A 20813-nucleotide genomic window follows, 5' to 3' on the forward strand; every position below is an offset into this window, starting at 1 on the left:
AACTCTCGGCACTCTATGCTGAGCATTTTCTACTGATGTGATGTTCTTTAAGAATTTCACTTCAGATCTCAATATTTGTTATCCAAATGTATGACAGCATTCTTTAAATTATGTGGTAAAAAGCAGCATAGGAGAAATAATTTTAATTTTAGCTTTTTTTTTTTTTTTAAACACTGGATAATTTCTATCTGGTATACCATTTTCTGTACTCTCATACAGAATTCAGCATTTTTAGATTTGGTTCACAAGCCACAGGTTTTGTGTTGCTTTGGGCTACTGGTGCTGCACCTGATGGTTAAAACAAAACATCCTCAGAAGGCTGTCCACACGGTTTAGTCCATGTGGGTTGTTTTAAAGAACTGTTGTGCCATGACTAGTGCAGAGGGACCTGACCTTTTCTGTTAGCAAGTACTATGAGAGTAATAAAACCAACTTAATTTATGGGTTCTTAGCACTATTGTCATTTTTGTTAGTGTCGTTCCTCTATAGGAAACGTTTGGTTGTCTTTTTTGGTTACATGATACCTCAGGGTGTACAGATGACTCAGGTGGTTTTTTTCAGGGCCTTCCCATAATTTTATTCTGTGTGTCTAAGTAACTTAATCTGTCTCTGTCACTTACTTTGGTTCCTCATGTGTAAACTTGGGACAATAGAAATTCGTGATGTCATCAAGTTCTTTTGAGGTAGATTCCATTACTGTGGTGAAACGTTATGATGGTAAGCCCCGTAGACATGTCTGCATTTTATATGTCTCTTCAATGCATATATAGCCTTTCTATCCATTATCATACTGTTTAGTGGTAGTGCTTTTCTACCCCTTCGACTGTAGTACGTATCATAAAGCTGTCTGGAAGTAGACATCATCTTTCTTACAGCACATTTGTAGTGGATCTCCCACTCCATCCTAGTGGTGAAAGGATACCTGCCAAGAGTTAAAATGTGTGTAGGCATTGCTCCTTGAGCACTGTCTCTCTCCCATGTCTTCAGGCATGTCAGTTCTTGAGGGTCTTCTTTGGACACCAATAGAACTTAAATTTTTTGTATGTTTCAGCAGACATTCCAATGTTTTCTGGAAATTATTCTCTTTTTTCATGTTGTAGTTATCAAGGAGGTAGAGTTTTATAACCTCCAGTGAATGTCACCAAATGTTTATTTTTGAAAAAACCCCAAACACCTCTTGTTTCTCTCTTTCCTCATACAGTGAGGTTTTTTAGCCCCTCTATCTAGCACCTGTAGTATATCGTAAATATAAGCACCTTTTGGGGATCTTTTGATATGCTTTTCCCTATATACATGTAAATAATTTACTATTGTGCAAGTAGCTGCACATGCAAATAGGTACCATCCAATGTTGCGTATTTATAATCAAATTCACAAATCAAAATGGGAATAATTTTATTTTAAATATGAAAGAATTATTTTAAGTATGTTCTTGGGAAATTTAATCCATATCCATATGTATGTGTTTGCAGGAAATAAATTATGCTTTTCACAACCTAGTGGTAGCTGTTAATTCATAGGACTTGCTGCATTTCTGCATTACAGCTGTATGTTTCCTAACAGAAGCAGAACTATCTTATACTTGCAACTTCAAAATGTAGGTCATTGTATTGTCAAATGTAGGTCAGAGTGAAGGGGAAGAAGACAGAATGCAAACTCCCCCACATGGATCTTTAAGCTTATCCCTGTTTTGAAGGTAAAGAGGCTTACCTACCTGTTCAAGTACGAGAAGCTTTTCCTTTTACTAAAATTAGCGCAGGTATTCTGGCTTCTGGCTTCTTGGCTTAGCTGGGAGCACTGTGTTCTTCCACACTTGAGACAGGTTCATGAAAGATCTCCTGACTCCTGCTTCTTTAGCTGCCAGCTGCTTATATCATTCCTGAGGTGATACTTCCTTCCCTATGGGAGAAGGCAGGGGGGAGGAGAGCTGTGTGCATTGCTGGCACGTGCCTAAAAAAGAGCATTGTCTTTCCAAAGGTGCTTTACTCTTCTCTCAGCACAGAGGTATCTGATATGCCTACAGTTTCAGCTGGTATCAACATTGTAATGGTAGCAGGGGAAAGAATGGTGACCCCTCATAAAAGATTCAGTGACACCTATTCAAAGTACTCTTTCAATAATAACTGTAGAAAAGTGAGATACATTTGACTGAGGGTACTGAAGAGTCAGATGTTGAAGGATTTTGCTGCAACTGGCAAGTATTTTTAAAAATCAGGCTAAAAGTTTGCTGTGAAAGGGTTGCAGTTTTTTATGTTTGTAGGTGTGGGTTGGGTTTTTTTGTAATGTGAAGTATAAGTATTGTAAATGGTATTAAATTAGCCGTGTATTCACTAAATATTAAAAAAGCACTTTTATTGCTTGAGTATACACCAGTCACTGCAAACTGAAACATTCTTTATATTATACACTAAAATATTTAAACAGTTATTATGTTTATTGCAAAAACTGTCATTTTAGCATATTGAAATGCTCAAAAGGAGATGGAAAACCCTGTGCAATTCTTAGTGTATGTTTCACTAAAGAATGGGTAGTCTTGTGTGAATATTTTATTTTAACCCTTAGCAAGTCTAAGCAAAATAGCACATTCACAAACACCTGATCAGCCTGAACTGTCATAAACAAGACAAATACTAGTATTGCATTAGTGGTTTTGTCATACGTATGAGTCACCACTCTCATTTCTGTTTACCTTTAAGATATTTGTCTTACAAAAGTTACATGCAAAGTTTTAGGCAAATTCTATCTAGGTTTTGCTTGATCTGCATGCAGTCAAGACATTAATACATTTTCATTATTTATAAGGGTAGTTCAGAATACTTACTAGATGGAAAGGAAGAATTATATGGATGATGGTTGCAATCAGACCCTAAGTGATTTAAGGGAAGACAGTTTTTCTCCCAAACTTCTACTTCTGTTAAAAATGTTATGATGTTTTTAAAGTTTTGAGAACAAGAAAAATTATTAACAATGATCTAAAGGAGGCACATACGTAATAGGCTGCATGGAATTCAGTTTACTTGTCTAGAAACATCTAAAAGATGCTCTATGTGCCTGTTTTATGTTTACTGAAGCAATTGAAGTGTCTGTAGTTCATAATATTAAGTTCCTGTCACATTAATTCATAACTGATTGCTAGGGCTGGGGGGAAGCTGACCCTGGATTCTATCTGTGGACACAGATACGTAAACATGTTTTTTTCATTCCTAAGCAACAGCAGGTGAAAAACACATGCAACCGTAATTTGGCTGCACATGCCTTTGATTCATCCTCCTTTAAGTACTTTGGGAACCTAATTCAAGTGCAAGTCTGTTTTTCCCAGGCTCCCTCCAGCAGTGGAGTCTGGTGCCTGCAGGAGAGTGTGCAAACCATGCACGATCTGTGCTGCCCTCTCCATGGGCCATGGCACTTCAGTTAGGTGTTTAAGTCAGGTGGGAAAGTGGTTGAATGAAGCAGCAAGTTTCATGAGTGACTGGTCGTGAAGGAGTAAATTTGTATAGATGCCTCCAATACTTACCAGTGTTGATGATGACCAGTGTAAGTGTTATAGTGGAAGCTTATAAAATCATGAATAATTAAGACTGGGTGAAAAAAGTGTGATTACTACCTTCTGTACCCATAGGAGAGCTAGAGGGCTTCAAATGAAAATGTCAAGGAGGCAAGTACAAAACAAGTGAGGAGAGGTGTTTCTTTATATAGCACAGGGAAATTGTGGTGCTTCCTGCCACACAGCGTTGCAGCTATAGAAAGTTTACCACGGTCCACAGAACGACTAGAAAAATCCTTCAATGCTTCGTAAACAGAAGTTATTACTTCTATTTTCTCTCCTCCTCAGGAACTTCTTGAGCCACAGCTAGAAATCACACTCTTTTAGGCCCTAGTCCTAGATTTGTCCTCAGCATGTGCTTCTGATCAGTGTCCCTTATATTCGGACGGATACCTGACCTAGCTAAAACTTTGGAAAAGGATCCAAATATAAAGAAAGTGGGAAAAAATCGAGTGACCATACTTACGATATCTGTAGCTAATGAAAAAGGAAAGAACTCCTGTCCTCGGTTAGAAACAGTCTACAAAGCAGGGTTGGCTTGGTACAAACGGGTTGATGTTCATGTGAATACCCAAAAGAATTGCATTTTATATGACTTTTAAAGTACTGACTATTGCATGTATATGTGTAAGTATATATGTAAGTTTATGTGTGTGTGCATGTATGTATAAGTTGCTCATCATTAAGTGAGATGAAATCTATGAAACACTTAGTTCCAATGCCAATCATGTCTTTTTTTTTTTTTTCTTTTGTGTTATTCAATGGTATTATGGCAAATTTAGAAAATGGAACAGGGGCTAGAGGTCTGCAAATGGTAAAATGCATTCAAATATTATTTTAGACAAAAATATCTGTTCTAAGAAGGCAAATATCTTTGTTTTATAGGTCTCTGGCCATCTGAAGAAGTGCTGGCTTACTACTGCCTAAAGCACAATGAAATATTCAGGTACAGAGTTAAACATAAAAAGATATTTTCCAATCTGTTAGTTTTATTGTATCTGCATGGTAAAAGATTGCTATGATTTAAGTCTTCAGATGAAATTTAAAATGTTCAAGGTGAAAGCATGTTGCTCTTAACAAAGAATTCTGAGCTGCCTTTGGGTACTAATATTGCACAGCAAGCTTTCTGCTATATGTCAAAGACTTTTGATTTCCACTCAAGGCGTTTTATTTCACTTTGATTTTTGGGAAACAAAAGTGAAGCTCCAATCGATCAGTACTGATTGTGAAGGTCAGGAAAAATAAGATATTCTTTAAACTGACATCTGTTGCAAAAGCAAGCAAAATATTACCTGATAAAATACGTAATCATCACTGCATATAACAATGGAGGAATTTGCACCTGCATCTAAGTGTTGTGAAACAATTTTGAAACTTTTGTTTGGTTTGGGTTTTTTTTTCACATTTTCTAAACTTGTAGAAGACAGCTATCAAGGCTCCAATAAGAACATCTAAAAATAAAATCCATCCTGCATCCTCTCTCTTTCCCCTTGAGTATATTGAGATTGGAAATCCTTGTAGTTTCATTGTCCAGAGGATGAATGGGGCGCAAGAAAAAAATTTATAACAATGCATTTGGAGGCATAAATTGTGTTCTGAGTGAGGATGCAAGGCTAACACCAAGTCGACCAGATTGGAGTATACAAAATCCCTTGGTTTGTGTACATAGGCAGTTGGTAAAATAAGGAAGACCAAGCTGCAAGTCCCTGCGCCTTTTACTGAGTCCTCAAGTATATCAGCTTGCTCAGACTCCTATCTGAAATCAAAGACCCAGCACCAAAGTGTGCCCTGGTTCGTAGAGCCTCATTTCTACTCCATCCATCACCTGAATGCAGCCTGGCCCATTAGAGGAGACAGCTAATACACCTAACCTGGCAGCCACTGCTCCTTCCACCCAGTTTAGCTGGGCAATGCATTGAGTCTGCTGCTGCTGTAGTGATGTCCCTGTAGCACTTTGCTGTCCAGCCCCACGCCGTGGCTCATGCTCTGCTTGTTCTCTGAGGCCCCTCACAGCAAACCTTGCTGTGCTGCTCACTCAAAGGGTGTTTTCCTAGTTTGGGTATGCAGACCAGAATACTCAGACAGCAGTCAGTCAAACTTCCATGGAGTAAATGGGCAGTTTCACATCCTGATTTCTCAAGATTATGCCCTCTTAACAATACTCTCAGAGTAGAGTTTCTTCTTTTAGTTCTCCTTGACAAAGGTCACTAAATATTGTCTGAGAGATATATATGACTTTTAAAATTTGCTAACAAGGGAACTTTGCACTGAAATAAATTATATGCATAAATATTTTTGTGTATGTGTGTGTGTATATATGCTCATATATTATGTACCTGCAAATTTGGTTCAAAATGTGCTAGAATCTCACACTAGATGCCTTCTGTGTTTATTTCAGTAAGCATGACTTTTGTAATGGATTAAGTACCTTGTAAGTCTTACATATCTAACAATATGGATATACTTTTAGTATATAACACATATGGTTTAGAAAAATCAAAACTTACGTGAGGAAAAACCTGTAATCATTCTGTGTAAACCACAAACTCCAAATTTTCTGCATCTGTTTTATGTTCTCATTGGGTTTATTTACTTACAGCTTGTTCGTCCAAACTATGTCCATCTTTTGTCTCATTTCCGTTAAATAGGACAACTAGACATTTTTTTCAAATAAAATATGTGGGGTCTAAGACAAATAAAACTATCCCATCTAGACAGTGAGCATTAGTATACAGTCATACAGCCTAATCCACTCACCTCAGTTAACAAAATATCAGCATCTGCCTAGTGATAGTGATATGGCATCCTAGATGCTGTCTCCTAAATATCAGTGTTGAGTGATTAGGGAAGTGATACATTCACATAAAAATAGATTTTCAGATGTTGATATTTTAGGGGAGAAGAAAAGGTGCACCAAAAATACCCCAAACAAAACAGAACACAACTGTTCAGCTGAAATTCCATTTTCTGCCCATTAGAGATGCCTCAATGGGAGCACTTTTGCCAGCTGTAACAGTTGCCGCAGATGTAGCTATAAAACAGCGTGTTCCTAAACTGAGGCTCTGCCTTGCCCCAGACGCTGCTTCACACAGTTTCGGCGCGGGGTCAGCATCCCTCCCTCCTCTCCTCCTGGGGCAGGCCATGGCTCTGGAGGACATTCTTTATGGCTCCCCCTGCAAGCTCCCATCCGGCACACTCTCTGCGCCAAATTATATTTCACATGCACGTCTTAATAACAGCACAGTATGGTCTAAGTTAAAAGCAACCTTTTAGACCATGTATTCAGCCCTTTGATCGGGCTCAGTTTAGGCTCTTGACACTAACTTCGTTTAGTTTTCTGTGGCTTAACCGTTTGCTGTTCCCATCGTCGTTCATAACAGCATTGTTTGTAGGTCACTTGCAGTTTTAAGTGCTAATTGAAGGATCGGATTTCTTCATGTGTAATTGTTTTGTGGTGTACAGCTTGCTTTAAAACTTCTCTCTTTTTAATATAAAAAGGCTTTTAGGCATAACTATATGGAGAGATATATAAATAATATTAATTTCCCCATTTACTTCTCTAGCTGTTTTTGCAAGAATGAATGTGGATTAACATTGTTATCCTTTCCTAACAATTATCTTTCGCTACTCTAGCTAGTTTAGTTCTAAAAGACAGAGCCATTGACAAGGGAAAAAAGGGAACCTTCTCAGATTTTTCAGCTCAGCGGTGGTAATGTTGCACTGAACACTAATGAGGGAACCCCCACTGATTTGCCTGCTTTGTGACTTTTCTATTTCATAATTATTTTTAAAACGCAAAACGACATGAGGTAGCCTAGTCATGTCTCTACAACTTCCTGGTAGCTCAGTTCTTACTGCAGATGGCAATTTGTTCTTGTAACATATATGTCTCTCTGACCATTTTCATCTAATTTGTATGGGTTCTACCATTTCCTTTCTCTCTTTCAGGGACCTTGCTGTGTGTGAGCTAGGGGGTGGCATGACATGCTTGGCTGGTCTCATGGTAGGTCTTTTCTCAATTCCAATCCCATTCAGAGGAAGAAACAAAAGGAAAAATGTTCCAGTGCCTCCAACTGCTGGGTCAGAGAACTGTCAACAGCCTCAGCTGCGGTCAAGCTGCAGAGTCTTGAGAGACCTTCTAGATTGACTTGCTTTCGTATCATATTGATTTTATGGTTGCCTCGATGAGCAGAAACATTTTACCTCCGTGTAGTCAATATCTTTTGTTGTGACATTCCAGGCCACGTACGGTCTGTCTTTCATTGCCATAGCCGAAGCATTTTTTTTTTTCAGATTATAGTCCCATTTGCTAAGATACAGGAATAGCCTGGCGAATCACAGTTGGAGCACCATGATATAGCTGCTAATGTTTTGCCTGCATTATTACACCAACAAACATGATCCAGAGCTCTCGGTAATTAGATTCTTTTGAATTAGATTGGCCATTCAGGAGAGTCGTTCACCATTCTCTGGGTTCTGAGTCATGTATTCAGGAGATATTATGTAGCAGTGCAGTGCATTAGACAAGTTTTTATGTCTCTACAAATAAAAGCATATTGTTACACTGATTGGCATTTGACAAACCTGTCGCTCTTATACAATGTGTCGAGGTTACAGCCCAATGTGCGAGCATGTCAAAGCTCACAAAAAAATTACCCTTACAAAGCCATCTGCCTGCAATGCAAAGTTATATGAAGGGCATCAGGCAGTCAGACAGAAGCAAGCTGAAAGGCAGAGTGACAGCCTTGTATGATGGCTCTACTAGATAAACAGAAGCCCGCAAATGAAAGCCTCTCAGAATACCATCATCGGCTGTCACAATGCAATTACGGAACAGAATGATAGCAAGATAGAGGCTCCCGCAAATGGAATGATAAAAGTATTGACTGATTTGATTGAATGATTAAAATAATGCAGACATAAAATGAAAAAAGATTGAAGATTGTTACAGAGAAATAGGTGAGGAAGCATGATACTGAAGGCTTGTCACTCCTGTCTTCACTTCCACACAGACAAGCATATTTGCTCATTGTTTGCTGTGCTCTTTTTTTCAGGTTGCTATTTCTGCAGATGTCAAAGAAGTTCTGTTAACTGATGGAAATGAAAAGGCCATCAAAAGTATCCTTATTCAGATAGAAAACTGGTTTGTTGTGCTCGTTCCTTTTTACTGGCTGAGTAACAATCGATATAAAGACAGACAGCATGGGGTATATTAAGAAAAAGTCCCCACATAAGTAATTAAAAAATAGATGTCGAATATCTTGAACAGAGGTACAGCTTCCCCCACAATAAATGCCACATTTTCTCCTTTAATTAAAAATGCACGTGTTGGTATAGAGCAAGTAAGGTAGTAAATATTTGTCTTGTGGTTGAGTGCTGAAAGACTCGTGTGTGTGTGTGCTGCACTTTACAGGAGGTGTAGCAGTGAATCAAATCATTAGCTCCCCTTCACGTATCCGTTTTGCAAAAGAGCTAGATTTTTTTGCCTACTCTCTGATACTAGCCTCTTAAAACACACCCAGCATTTGTATATTGTTATAGCTTTTCCAGTGTATATTGAAATGTTTCATTGTTGCTGCTACATTATAGCTGCCTACAAATTACCCATTTAGTTTGCTTAATCAATTATCAATTTATCATTATTTCTCTTGATGTCACATTGCAAAAATCCTCTGTTCCTTGTTGAAAGTATTTTATTGTATTTCTTATATTAGAATAAATTGCTATTATGCCCTTCTAATATGAACACATAGTTCAGAAAATTGAACTGGACTTGGACTAAGCGAGAGAATGAGTGAGCATAATTTGTGGCCACATTAAATATCAGCACAGAACAAGAACAGATATATAGAGTGAATACTAATAGCCCCTAGAAATTGAGAGGGGAAAAAAGGAAGATATCTATTCGCTTTTGTTCCTTGGTAATCTTTCCATTTACATTTTAAGGCAGGCTAATTTTTCAGCTTTTGGCCACTGCAACATCAGAATTATTTAGATTTGAGTTTTGTATGTATTTGACAGTTAACATAATGAGTACTTAGTGAAAAAAATAAGTTGAACTATTCTGTGGCTTAAATAAATTGCAGTTGCTGATGCCTGTTAAAACAGAGACATTGCAGTGCAATAATAACAGTTGCTACCTTTAAAAAGACTTCCTTAGAGGTAACTGAGGTAACTATAATTGCTTACAACGCTAGAACATTTTCATGTTAAAAACAGCCAATCCTAGGTCATATCTGTTAAAACTTGAAGTAAGCCTGCTAAAAGTCTCCTTTTTCTTGAAAAGGCAAGTTCTCAACTGTGTTTCAGGGATTCTTATTTTGTTAAATTCTAGCTTGTTAGACTCATGTCTTGAGGAGGAAGTATTCATTATTCTGTGTATTTTAATCAGCGCCACCCCTTCCAGTCTTTCTTCTCTGTCATTATGAAGTTAAAAAATGTGGGAGAAAAAAAGTGTTTCAAAACTAGCCTAACAAAACAAGCAGATGTTGTATAGAAGCATAGGTGTTTAACAAAAGGTCATTTTACCCACAGAAAGCTTCAGGTGGGCTCAGTAATCATCAAGTCAGCAAATATCTTGCATAGCAGATTCCATAAACATACCTGAACTTTTTTCAAACGTGGAAGTCTTTTGTAGCAAGGAAGATTGGTGAATGCTAAAAGTATTCACTCAGTCTTCCGAGATAAACAAATTAAAGTGCTTTTTATTCCTGAAAAAGGATACTGTTAATGTCATCCAATTAGCACACCTTAGTTTTTCACGATATGTTTTAGAAATATCTAATTTCTAAAAGTCTTGCAAGTCTTCATCTGTATTCACTTAGTGAATCCTTTTCAGGGAAGCGATTGGTGGACGGCTCCAACAGGAATTTATTTTTCTTTTTTAACATTTGGTGCTCTGAAGGCTCAGCATTCAAAGTGCTTTTATTGTGTTGGGTTTTACAATGGGCTTAATATTAGCAGGGTGCCAAAGTGCAGCAGGCTAAGAACTTTACCATGTAGGTAGAAAGTATTCTTGAAAGTAAGCGTAATAAAATTTGTTGCATTTTATGTGGTTTATGGATTCAGTAGTAATTTTATGATCTGTCTTATAGTAATTTTCTTTTGTGCTCTTTTCTGTAGTGACTAGCTGTAACAGAAGTTTAGGCTAAATTTGGATCTTTTTCAGCCACACCAGGCTCACTGAAACCAGTAATAATTTTAGATGTAATTGGAAATAGCATTTGGCCCCAAGTGCCACTGGCTACAAATGATGTATTTCTGCTATTTTTAATTATTGCTGATGGTACTTTTTAATTGTTTAGGTACCAAATTAAGTTAATGTGGGATAAAATACTGTTTTCCTTTTTAGATTTTCCTCTTCAGGAATAGTTAATGCCTAGTATTATGCTTTTTATGTAGGTATTATAGATTAAAATAATCTTGTTGTAAAATTACTGTTTACGTCTTCCCTTTAAATTTCTTAGGAAGCTTAAATTACATGCCAGTCATACTATAATATCCAAAAATTACTTTCCAAAAAGTAAAAGTGGTTGTCAGCAAAAAAGAAAAAAAATCCCTGTCAGAAGCCAGGAAACCACCAAGCAAGCCTGCTAATTATTCTTAATGGGCAAGATGAGCACATTAAGAAACAAATGAATACATCAGTGAAATGTAATTGAAAATCGACCTGGCAATAGTGCATTGCATCTGAGAATCTGCCTTTGTATTATCAACATCATCATAATTATTGTTGGTTTTGTTGTTGCTATCGCTATTCAGTGAGCATAACTAACAGCTTTGCTTTGTGAAATCTCAAGCTTTTGAGGATTTGATTTTTCTTTTAATTTTTGACATTCTTCATATAAATCTCCATTTCATACTGCCATATGAAGTGTTCACTGTGTATGTTTCCAATACCTATATTAGGATGTGTTATTGAAATGTTAGAAGTTAAAACAATTTACGAATTAGTTAATTGCAATTGTTGCCATTTTAACCCTTTCACTGTGAAATATATTGCTGTATTTTGTATTGATCAATGGTCTTACATGTGAGGTTTAGGGAGATTTTTAAAAGGATATTATGATTTGAGTTGCTAGTCCATTTAAAAGACTTCACTCTAATTCACTCCTTTTGCTTATCATGAGCAGGTTTTAATTGATTAACAGATCATTTATATTGCAAAATCAATAAAATAAAGATGTTACTGCTTTTGCAGCCTTGTTTGAAACTTTATTGTTGGTTTAGTGTTTTGTCTAAGTTTTTTCTGGACTATTTAAAGAAGCAAAGTATTAACATTAAGAATACAGGCATTTCAAGTGAATCGTAAGAATATTCATAGGCAAAGTTATCAGGTTGATCCCCTGCTGTAATTTTGGGTGATATGCATTCAGATACAAATTTTCCACCTTAGGTAATATCTGTGACATAAGTCCATCATGAACGTCGAGTTCTATTTCCTCAGAACACTGGAAGCATCTTTACTCAGTTCAACATGTCCAGTTCTAAGGATGAGGTTCATTTTATTAAAAATTGTCTCCTGTTTCAGACAGGCTGTGTACCTTCTGCCTTAGCTCTGTTTCACACCATGTGCTAGGGACTTGAACTGATGTCTGAAAGCATCAATAATACAAAACATTGTTGCAGTGCACTATAATGGCCATTAAAATACAGTGTATGGATCTTTCAACAGTCCTGGGAAATTTAGGTTAGAAAGGTCATGTTCAGCCTGAATGCCTGAAGACACGGGCTCATAAATTATTTAAAAAAGCTACTGTGAACATGTTTATAACCATTATTAATAGTTTTGCTCAGTTATATAATTAAAGTGCAGTGTAGCTAATTTATCAACAATGTTATTTCTGCCTCTACTTAAAAACAGTATGCTTTGCTTGTGGAGTTATTTATGCCTTCCTTTTGCTTCAGAGGTACAGACCATTCATTTACTACTTCTCATTGCATATTGTGGAAAAGATTTAAAAGGTTCCTCCAAACTACAGAGATTTGCTGAAACCAGCTTTCTGTCATTCCATTTCTAGCTTTTTGACTCACAAAATGCTAGTTTTCTTTCCCATTGTTTGGACAGAGGCTTTCCTAAAATAACGTGTTTTTTTTTTTAAAATAACCAACACTGTTAGGAAGGCCAATTACGTGATTTCAACAAAGCAAATAATATATGTCAGTGATACTTTACATTAGACTGATACTTGTGTTCAATCTTCTTATAAGACCACTTGCAAAAAAGTTTGACTTCTTTTGTGGACCTAGAAACATCCTCCTGATTAGCATCAGCTTTCCTGATCGTTGACGTCATAAAGCATCCATTTAAGATAATTTTTGATATCTGAGCGTGAATCATTCAAATACATATGGATTCACACTGAGTTACAATTAGTATTCTCATAGTTTTCAGATACTTACTGCACCATTTCCTTCCAATAGCTTCCCACTAACCACAAATGATTATGGTTATCTTTCTAGCCATAGATGACTGGGCTCATCTTCCCTTGAGTTTTCCTTGTGACCTGATCATCCAAACTACAAGAAGCTGATACCCGAGGCTGATGTGGTACCTAAGGGGAAGAAAAGGCATTGTAATCTTTTATGGTAGTTCCAAACCATTCTCATGAAAGTGAAACGACTAGAAACTCCTCTGCCTATAGGTTAAGGTGTTCCTGTTGTGTGTTTGACTCACTGTGACAGAGCCAGGAACAAAAGTGTGTGTCTTGTGGCGGGGCAAGTACTCAAAACCCATAAGCCTCCAAAATCTCAGCACTGGGATATAGTGATACAGTCAAACCCAACACAAATCAAACTGGATATTTGGGTTTGGAATGTGCTAAAAAAAATTGCTGTGCTAAAAAATTTCGGTTTACCATGGTTGTAATTCTTATATCCATAAATATTTGCTTTAAATGTATTTAAGGTAGGGGGACTCTTTTTTTGGTTCCCTCTATAGCTACAGGGCCAGAAATACCTTAAATGAAACAATAAATAGAGGTAGGCAACAAGAGCAAATTGCTGCATAGATACATGGCTGATGTGCTGGAACAGCAATATAAAATTGATGCCTCAGAAACAAGACTGATTTTTAGCATAGATTAAAGAAGGCCAAATAGGTAAGAGACATTATGAAGGTATGAGCAATGGGAAAAAAAAGAGTTTATGACTTTTATTATTGCTCTAGTTTTGTAGATATTCCTTAACAGTTATACTACAGATGTAAATGAGATCATCACAAGGAACCAGAATGCCAGGATATTTAAGGCTCAGAAAGTGTCAAGCTGGTAAGATTCTACTAAACTTTTTTACTGATTCTTGCATGTACTTCTGTATTTAATGCAGATGTGGAATGTATGCAAAAGTGTGAAAGTGCAGTCTATGTTACTGATGCTGACACAGATGCATATAATATAAGTAGGTAAGTGATGCAAGACAGAAATTTAGAACTATTAAAAAAATTTAATTGCTTTTAACATAGCAAATACAGTATGTTTAATCTTCGTGACATACTCTTCAAACCATGGTTTAGTGCATGGTTGAAATTTGACTGCCTCAGAGTCAACATTACCCGTTGTACTGAATATGAGGCTCGGAATGAATGTACCTAAATCACTGGCAGCTTGCATTTTAAATAGCTCTGAGAATTCAGGGTGGCAACAAATCCTACTTGCCACTGGGGTGATATTTTTGGAGCATCCATGGGAGGTTTTTTGGTCATCCTGTCTGTGTGATCAGGATCGTGTTGTCACTGCAAGGACAGATAGGCACAGTGTGCTGGAGCCCTTCTCTCACTATGTCCTAAGGTGCAGGGTGCACCCAGAATTTTTCTCACAGTGATCCTATCCTCTTCTGTCTGAGTTAGCCCTGAAGGCATGCTCCAGAGGGTGAGCATTGTAGAGGTTTATAGACTTTGGTTTCAGATTGTCTCCAGAGCCCTTCCTGACCCACCGTGTAATAGGCGATGCCACTGAGGTTAACTGTTTAACTGTCTACTTCACTGAAATATCTCCAGGTACAGTAGGGACTAGAACTAGCTGAAAAATTGAAGTGTGTTCATCTCTTGTAGTATTTCAAAAGTAAATTGTAAAGTGCTTCATATTCCTGGTTAGGGCTATGAATTAGAAGATGGCTACTTAAGAGCGAATAGTGTGCTCTTATTTGTGTATCTAAATATGTTTTCTTTTTTTTCCTTACGACTCACATTCCGAAAGGCCTCTCAGTCCTGCTCAAAGTGATGAAAGTAAAGCCGAAAAAGGGCTGAGAAAGGCAAACTGTTACAGCAGAATAAGCTTATTGACATAAAGAGTTAAACCCATGCAATTTTAATGGCTATCCTTCACATCATTTAACCCTCTGCTTATGTAGCCATTCTGTGTAGACAAGTTCTTTTAAGTGAACACTTCGGGTTAGAAAAATTCTATCTTAATTAGGGTGTATGTGCATAAAACTTAGATATATCTCTGCATCCTAATAAGAGCCTACCAAGTAGACAAAGGCCTTGTGGGCCCCAGGAATGGTCTTTTGGGTTCCATGTGCTGAACGCATCTTGTGAGCATCCTCAGATACTCATCCTACTGAGGAGAGGCTGTGTGATATATCCATCCAGAAGCTTAGATTTTGTAGATTTCTAGTTGCTGTCTATTTTGTATGAGATTTCAGATTTCATTCCTTGTCAGGACTTCAAACCTGGTCTTTTTGATATCAATCAAAAGCACATTTTCTACTCTGTCCTCATTTACATTTATCTAATGCTTAAGGTCATTTGTGATCATTTGAGTGTATTTCAGCATATGGAATCAGTGAATAATAGATTTCAGCCTCATGCTGTGAAGAAAGATTGTGTTTTTACAAGACACGATGTTGTTTACTGGGTGTTAATAATCACTAATTAATAAACATATCTAGACGTCATAAAATGTTGCATTTTACAGAGTAAAAATGTCAAGTGTTTAACTTCTTCAGTGCAAGAGCATTTGGGGCCTTATTTGCATAAATAAAATAATTAAATTACAAAACAACGTGAAGTACTACATGAAAACATAAGGCTCGTTATAGTAAACACTTGATTTTTAATTCTGCATTCTTAAGACTTTGGCAGTTTTGTTCTAACAGTATAAAGTTTTATAAAGAGTATGCAAATGACTCTAATGAGTGGATCAGTCCTTCAGTAATGACATGTGATGAATGCTGTAACAAAGTTATATGATCCCTTCTCTATGCCTTGAAGAAACTAAAAGGCTGATATAAAGTCCGAAATATTACTGCAACCCTGGTTCACTTTTTCTACAACTGAAAACCTTACTTATATTATGACTATGAGGAGAAAAAAATGAGAATGAGAGCCACAAGAAAATGAAGAATATGTAGTTCTTCATAGGGAAGAGTGAAACACTGGTGTGCAAAGTGACATTCAGTGACTTCTTTTACATTGATTAGATATTGCAGCCAAGTCAATGTTATGGTATATGTAAGTAACTTACTGCAACATCAGTTTAATCTGGAGAAGGTATGTTCTTTGCCATAATGCATCATTTAAATGTGTCCAGTCTTGCAACCTCGTAATGTCCTGTGTAAAGTTTATTATTTTATATATTTATGTATATAAATATAAGTGTATTTAATACATTTTATCTATTTATACATTTTTAATTGTAGGATTATAAAATTATTTTCAGATAAAAGGTAATTCAGAATAGGCCCTTCTCACTGCACCTTCATCTTACCCTGGGGTCTTGTACTCTTTTCCTTGCACATGGAGCAGAAATTATCAATATGAGAGTCAGTTTGTGACTGTTCTGGACATTTAAGTCTAGACTTTGGAAAACATGCCAAAATATGTATGGTGCAAAAAAGGAATAATCCAGTATCAGCCAAGAGAAGTTAGATTAGGACAACCTGCCATACATTTATTTATTATTTGTATTTTCACAAAATGCAATAAATGAGCACTTATCTAGCTCTCTGCCAACTCTTGATTATTGTTTAAAAGTAATGTAAACCAAACTGGCAGTTTGTTGTATTATGTGTTATAATGTAATAATAGATATTTAGTAAACAGTTTACTTCAGCAGCGGATATACAATTCTGTTTTATTTTTAGCTCTCGTGAGCATGCTCAGGATTTCTTGCTTATGTTTACTGGAAGTAGGTACAGTAATGCCACCACGTTACTAGGAGCATCTTGCCATCATGAAGGATATTAATCCCGTGTGTGGGCTTGACGATTTTAGGTTTCACAGTTCAAAAATTATCCATGAATCATGTTCTTTGCCCTATAACTTAGAGTATGAGTTATCCTGATAGCAGTCTTTGTACCATCATCTGTTATTTGTTTGACATTGCTTTATATCATTGTTTTGAACATGTCCACTAGTCAGTAAGAGACATGGTTGTGGCGATGCACCCTTTGATTTGATTAGTAATATATCATGTCTCTATTCATTCTGTAATTAACTTTAGAACCCACACCAAGAGTGAATGACCATGTGACTGAAAGGGGACAATTCCGTCTCCTGAAAGATTGATAGGTTATAATCTTATCCAAGATTTTAGTGTTGCTTACAAATGTAATGAATTTACAACCTTCCAGAACTAAATCTATGAAGAGAAATAGTCTTTCGAAGTACTAAATGGCATCTGGTATAATAGTGGATGAGGTTTCAATGACAGAGCACTATCCTGATTCTGTTCTTATATGTAACTGCCTGCATGTGGATATTTTACCTTACTCCAATATTCTTCAAATGTGCCTTCTAACCTTCCAGGTTTCATCTATTTGTGTAACAGGTTCCACCAACGTAGGACAGCCTTAATAGACTCTCTGTTTTCATTCATTAAAATTACCTGAATGGTACTAAATTCAAATTGAATTGAATTTATTGTGTTTGTCACCATATCAACCCTAAAGGGATCCCTTGTTTTCAACTACTTTTCCAGTCTCCTCGTGTAACACTCTTGCATGACGGCATGTATTGGTAAGGAGGAAGCTGCCAAAAGGAGCATTTCCTGCTCTTTAGTTAGGAAGAAAAGGCTCCTGGTTCCTGTGCACTTCATTTGATCACTTCATGTATGTGTGGGAAGGTACAACAAATGGTCTGTCTGTTCATGTCCATTGTGACGTTGTAGCTCTTTATCACAGAAAGCTCAACTCAGGTGGAAACCATTCCGTACCTCAGATCATACTTGCCCTGCTCTGTATCTTTTTCAGTTTCAATCTACTCATTTTCAGATGACTGTGATCAGTACTGCATTCAAATTGTGCATAAATAGATATATGTAGTGGAATAATTATACTTTTTGTTCCCCTTCTAAAAATGCCTAATGGTGATTTGCGTTTTTCACTGCAGTTGAGCACAGAGCTAATATTTTCATGACACTGTCTGTCACAACATCATGAGCTTTCCAGTGATGGTCAGTTTGGAGACCTTCGTTTTCTTTATCAGGCAAGAATTAATTTTTCCGTTGTGCACTTCACATTTATCTACATTGAATTTCATCTGCCATTTTATTGTCCAGTTACTCAATTTCATCCTTCTGCAATTCTTCAGTCTGCTCTTTTCCTTACTATCTTGAATGACTTCTTAGCATGAGCAAACTTTGCCACCTCAGTGCTCATCTCTTGTAAACATGTTGAATAGAACAGCTCCCAGGGGAACTCCACTGATTATCTCCCTCCACTGCAAGAATTGACCATTTGCTACTACCCTGTTCCCTGTCTTCTGTTCTATTATTTAGCCATGTCAGGACTCTTGTCCAGTGACAGTCTCCTTAATTGCTGTTAGTGAGGGTCTTTGCCAATAGCCTTTTGGGATCAGAAGCAGACTGTGTTACACTTATCTGAATACTTGTTGACGCCTTTGAAGAGTACAAGTTTTGTAAAGCAGGACTTCCTTTGACAAAAGACATATCAAAAAAGGCTTCTGTAGTGAAATGTCTTCAGTTTCTTTTACAGTCAAGTCTTTGCAGTGGTGCAAAGAATTGATTTCACCTTTCTGAGATGTCATTTTCCTCTGTGAGTGCTCATGCTGTATTGCAGTGGTGGGAAGATTTAGCAGAATAACAGTACACTCATTTGTGGCCTGCCTAATTTTATTTTTATATTTCATTTTCCAAGTTTCTGAGTCTTTCTTCATTCGGGTGCAACTTCAGCTTTGCAAGAAATAACATCTTGTTTCTAATAATATCTTCTACTGTGTAGGCATACTAGCTGACTTTCACCAACTTCCAAGCCTCTCTTATTTGTGTGTTTTACCCAGTTGTGTTGTCTTAATTAAGTATATTTTAAATTTCATTGTAGTTTTGTCTGTCTTCTTTATGGAGCCTGATAAAACTACACAAGAAAAAAAAGTTAGCAAGCTTTTTAAAGATATTTCTATGTGTTTAGAGTAACAGGGAGAAAACCTGGGTATTAGCTGAAAATATGACATTGCATTATTTTAAATAATTCATGCTTAAATCTTTGATTATCTCATGATGGTCTCCTCTTAGCTTAAGAAGCATGGTCTTGGTAAAACTATTCCTCTCGTACTCTTTCGGGCTGTACAAAAAGGTTAGGGAGAGATCACCAATGTGAAAAGGCTTAGATCTTTCTTCCCAGGGCTTTAAAAGAAAATGTTCTTGAGGTGTTAGAATCGAAGATTATTTTATTACTATGCTTTTTTGTGTATCCATCTTTTTTTAGCCAACTTCTACATTGTTTCCTAGTTTATGTTGTTACCATTGTACCTTTGTCTGTCCTTCCTTGTCTACCTTCGCTCTATCTTAATAGGCAGTCATCAAGTACATCTTATGCACTTTCAGTAGACTCTGTCCTTCACAGGCACTTTTGGCTAATCTTTGCTGTGTCAAACTTTAAATTTTGACAAAATATGATGCTTACAATGTTATCTTTGTTTATTTCATTGATATTCAGTTAATAGTCAGTTACTCAAACATTAACCAAGGATACTGATACCAAGGGTTCAGGGAAGGAACAGAAGAGTGAATTAGGGTCTGGAAATGAGACAGTTAAAGAGCTCTGTTTACTTAACTTGTCAAAGAATGACTTGACTGTTAAGAAATGAATTGATTTTGTTCTGAAAGTCTCATGTGGAGAAAAAAAAAGTCTTTAACAGAAGATCAGTCTTTAATCTAGCTTACAAGTACCTAACAAGATGTAGAAATTGAAGCTAGGCAAATTCAGTCTAGAAAAAAATGAGATTTGACAGAATGAGAATACATAAGTACATCTTTCTATGGGAAGTGATAGTTTCTTAAGCAGTAAATGTGTTTGAATCAAGTTCAATATCATGCTGAAACATGTATATTAATTTCCTGAGCTATATGGGCTTGATACAGAAATCTGATATCTTGGATGTTTATTGTGGTCCCTTCTGCCCTCCAAATTAAAGCACCTGTGAATTACATCTTCTCTGCTGCTTTTACTTTTTCCTCCGTTTAGTCTTTCTGGACCTGCCTGGTTCACTTCACATTCTTATTTTTTTTCCTTCTGGTTCTCTTGTTTATCCCCCACATATTCATGGATAGACTATTTTCCACAAAGCAAGAAACTGTCTTCTTTTCCATCATATTTTAACACAAATCACTGATCCTACCAGTGTGGTTGTGCCACATGTGCTTATGTTGTCTCTCACTTTGAAATTATGTGTTGTTTTATACCATATCATTCTGAATTAGAATGTGAGAAACATCCATTTTTTGCATAATGTTCTTCATGAACCTTGCTAAAAACAGTAGCCAGTCTCCAAATAAAGGCTGATCTAGAATGTATTGATGTAGAGGAGGGATGTGAAAAAGCAAATTCACAAACACCACTGGCATTTTTTTATTAATAGCATTTTTAGACAAGATATTATCACTTCTTTTAAATAAAGAACCACACTTGTGGTGAATGTTGGGCTGTGATGTGTCTACAAAATGGAAACATTTATTCTACAACAGTTGTATTTACATGCAGTGCATAATTATGTCCCAAAAATTTAGGAGCTTTTAATACACAGCAAATGTGTAAGTGTTAGGACTGTTATTTTTCAAGACAAAACTGTAATGTTCCCATCTGAATTTTAGCAAAATATGTTGTACAAAATAAGAGAGAGAAAATATGTTCTTAGAATAAGGAATAAGGGAAACATGTAACTTTATCATGTGCTTTTTAAAGGGAACTTTTAGGCAGGAAAACCTAGATAGGGTAATAGAATCATAGATTATCTCAAGTTGGAAGGGGTCCATAGTTGGTTTGGCTGTTTTTTTCTTCTCTTTTATTACCATGTTGATATGCTGAGGTTTCA

The 20813-nt window shown here is 36.6% G+C and overlaps 1 protein-coding gene across 1 annotated transcript in view; it reads left to right on the forward strand.

Annotated features, from left to right (window-relative positions):
* The first annotated feature begins 662 nt into the window (after positions 1 to 662).
* CAMKMT (calmodulin-lysine N-methyltransferase) overlaps positions 663 to 20813 on the forward strand; it is a 43780-nt gene continuing 23629 nt past the window's right edge. Inside the window, exons 1-6 of the mRNA XM_009078840.1 lie at positions 663 to 717; positions 1697 to 1759; positions 4430 to 4490; positions 7493 to 7547; positions 8599 to 8662; positions 13746 to 13812. Coding sequence (XP_009077088.1) covers positions 663 to 717; positions 1697 to 1759; positions 4430 to 4490; positions 7493 to 7547; positions 8599 to 8662; positions 13746 to 13812 — 365 coding nt within the window. The remainder of the gene's footprint in view (positions 718 to 1696; positions 1760 to 4429; positions 4491 to 7492; positions 7548 to 8598; positions 8663 to 13745; positions 13813 to 20813) is intronic.

The sequence above is a fragment of the Acanthisitta chloris genome, unplaced genomic scaffold (genome assembly GCF_000695815.1).
Source record: "Acanthisitta chloris isolate BGI_N310 unplaced genomic scaffold, ASM69581v1 scaffold2487, whole genome shotgun sequence".
NCBI classification, from domain to species: domain Eukaryota; kingdom Metazoa; phylum Chordata; class Aves; order Passeriformes; family Acanthisittidae; genus Acanthisitta; species Acanthisitta chloris.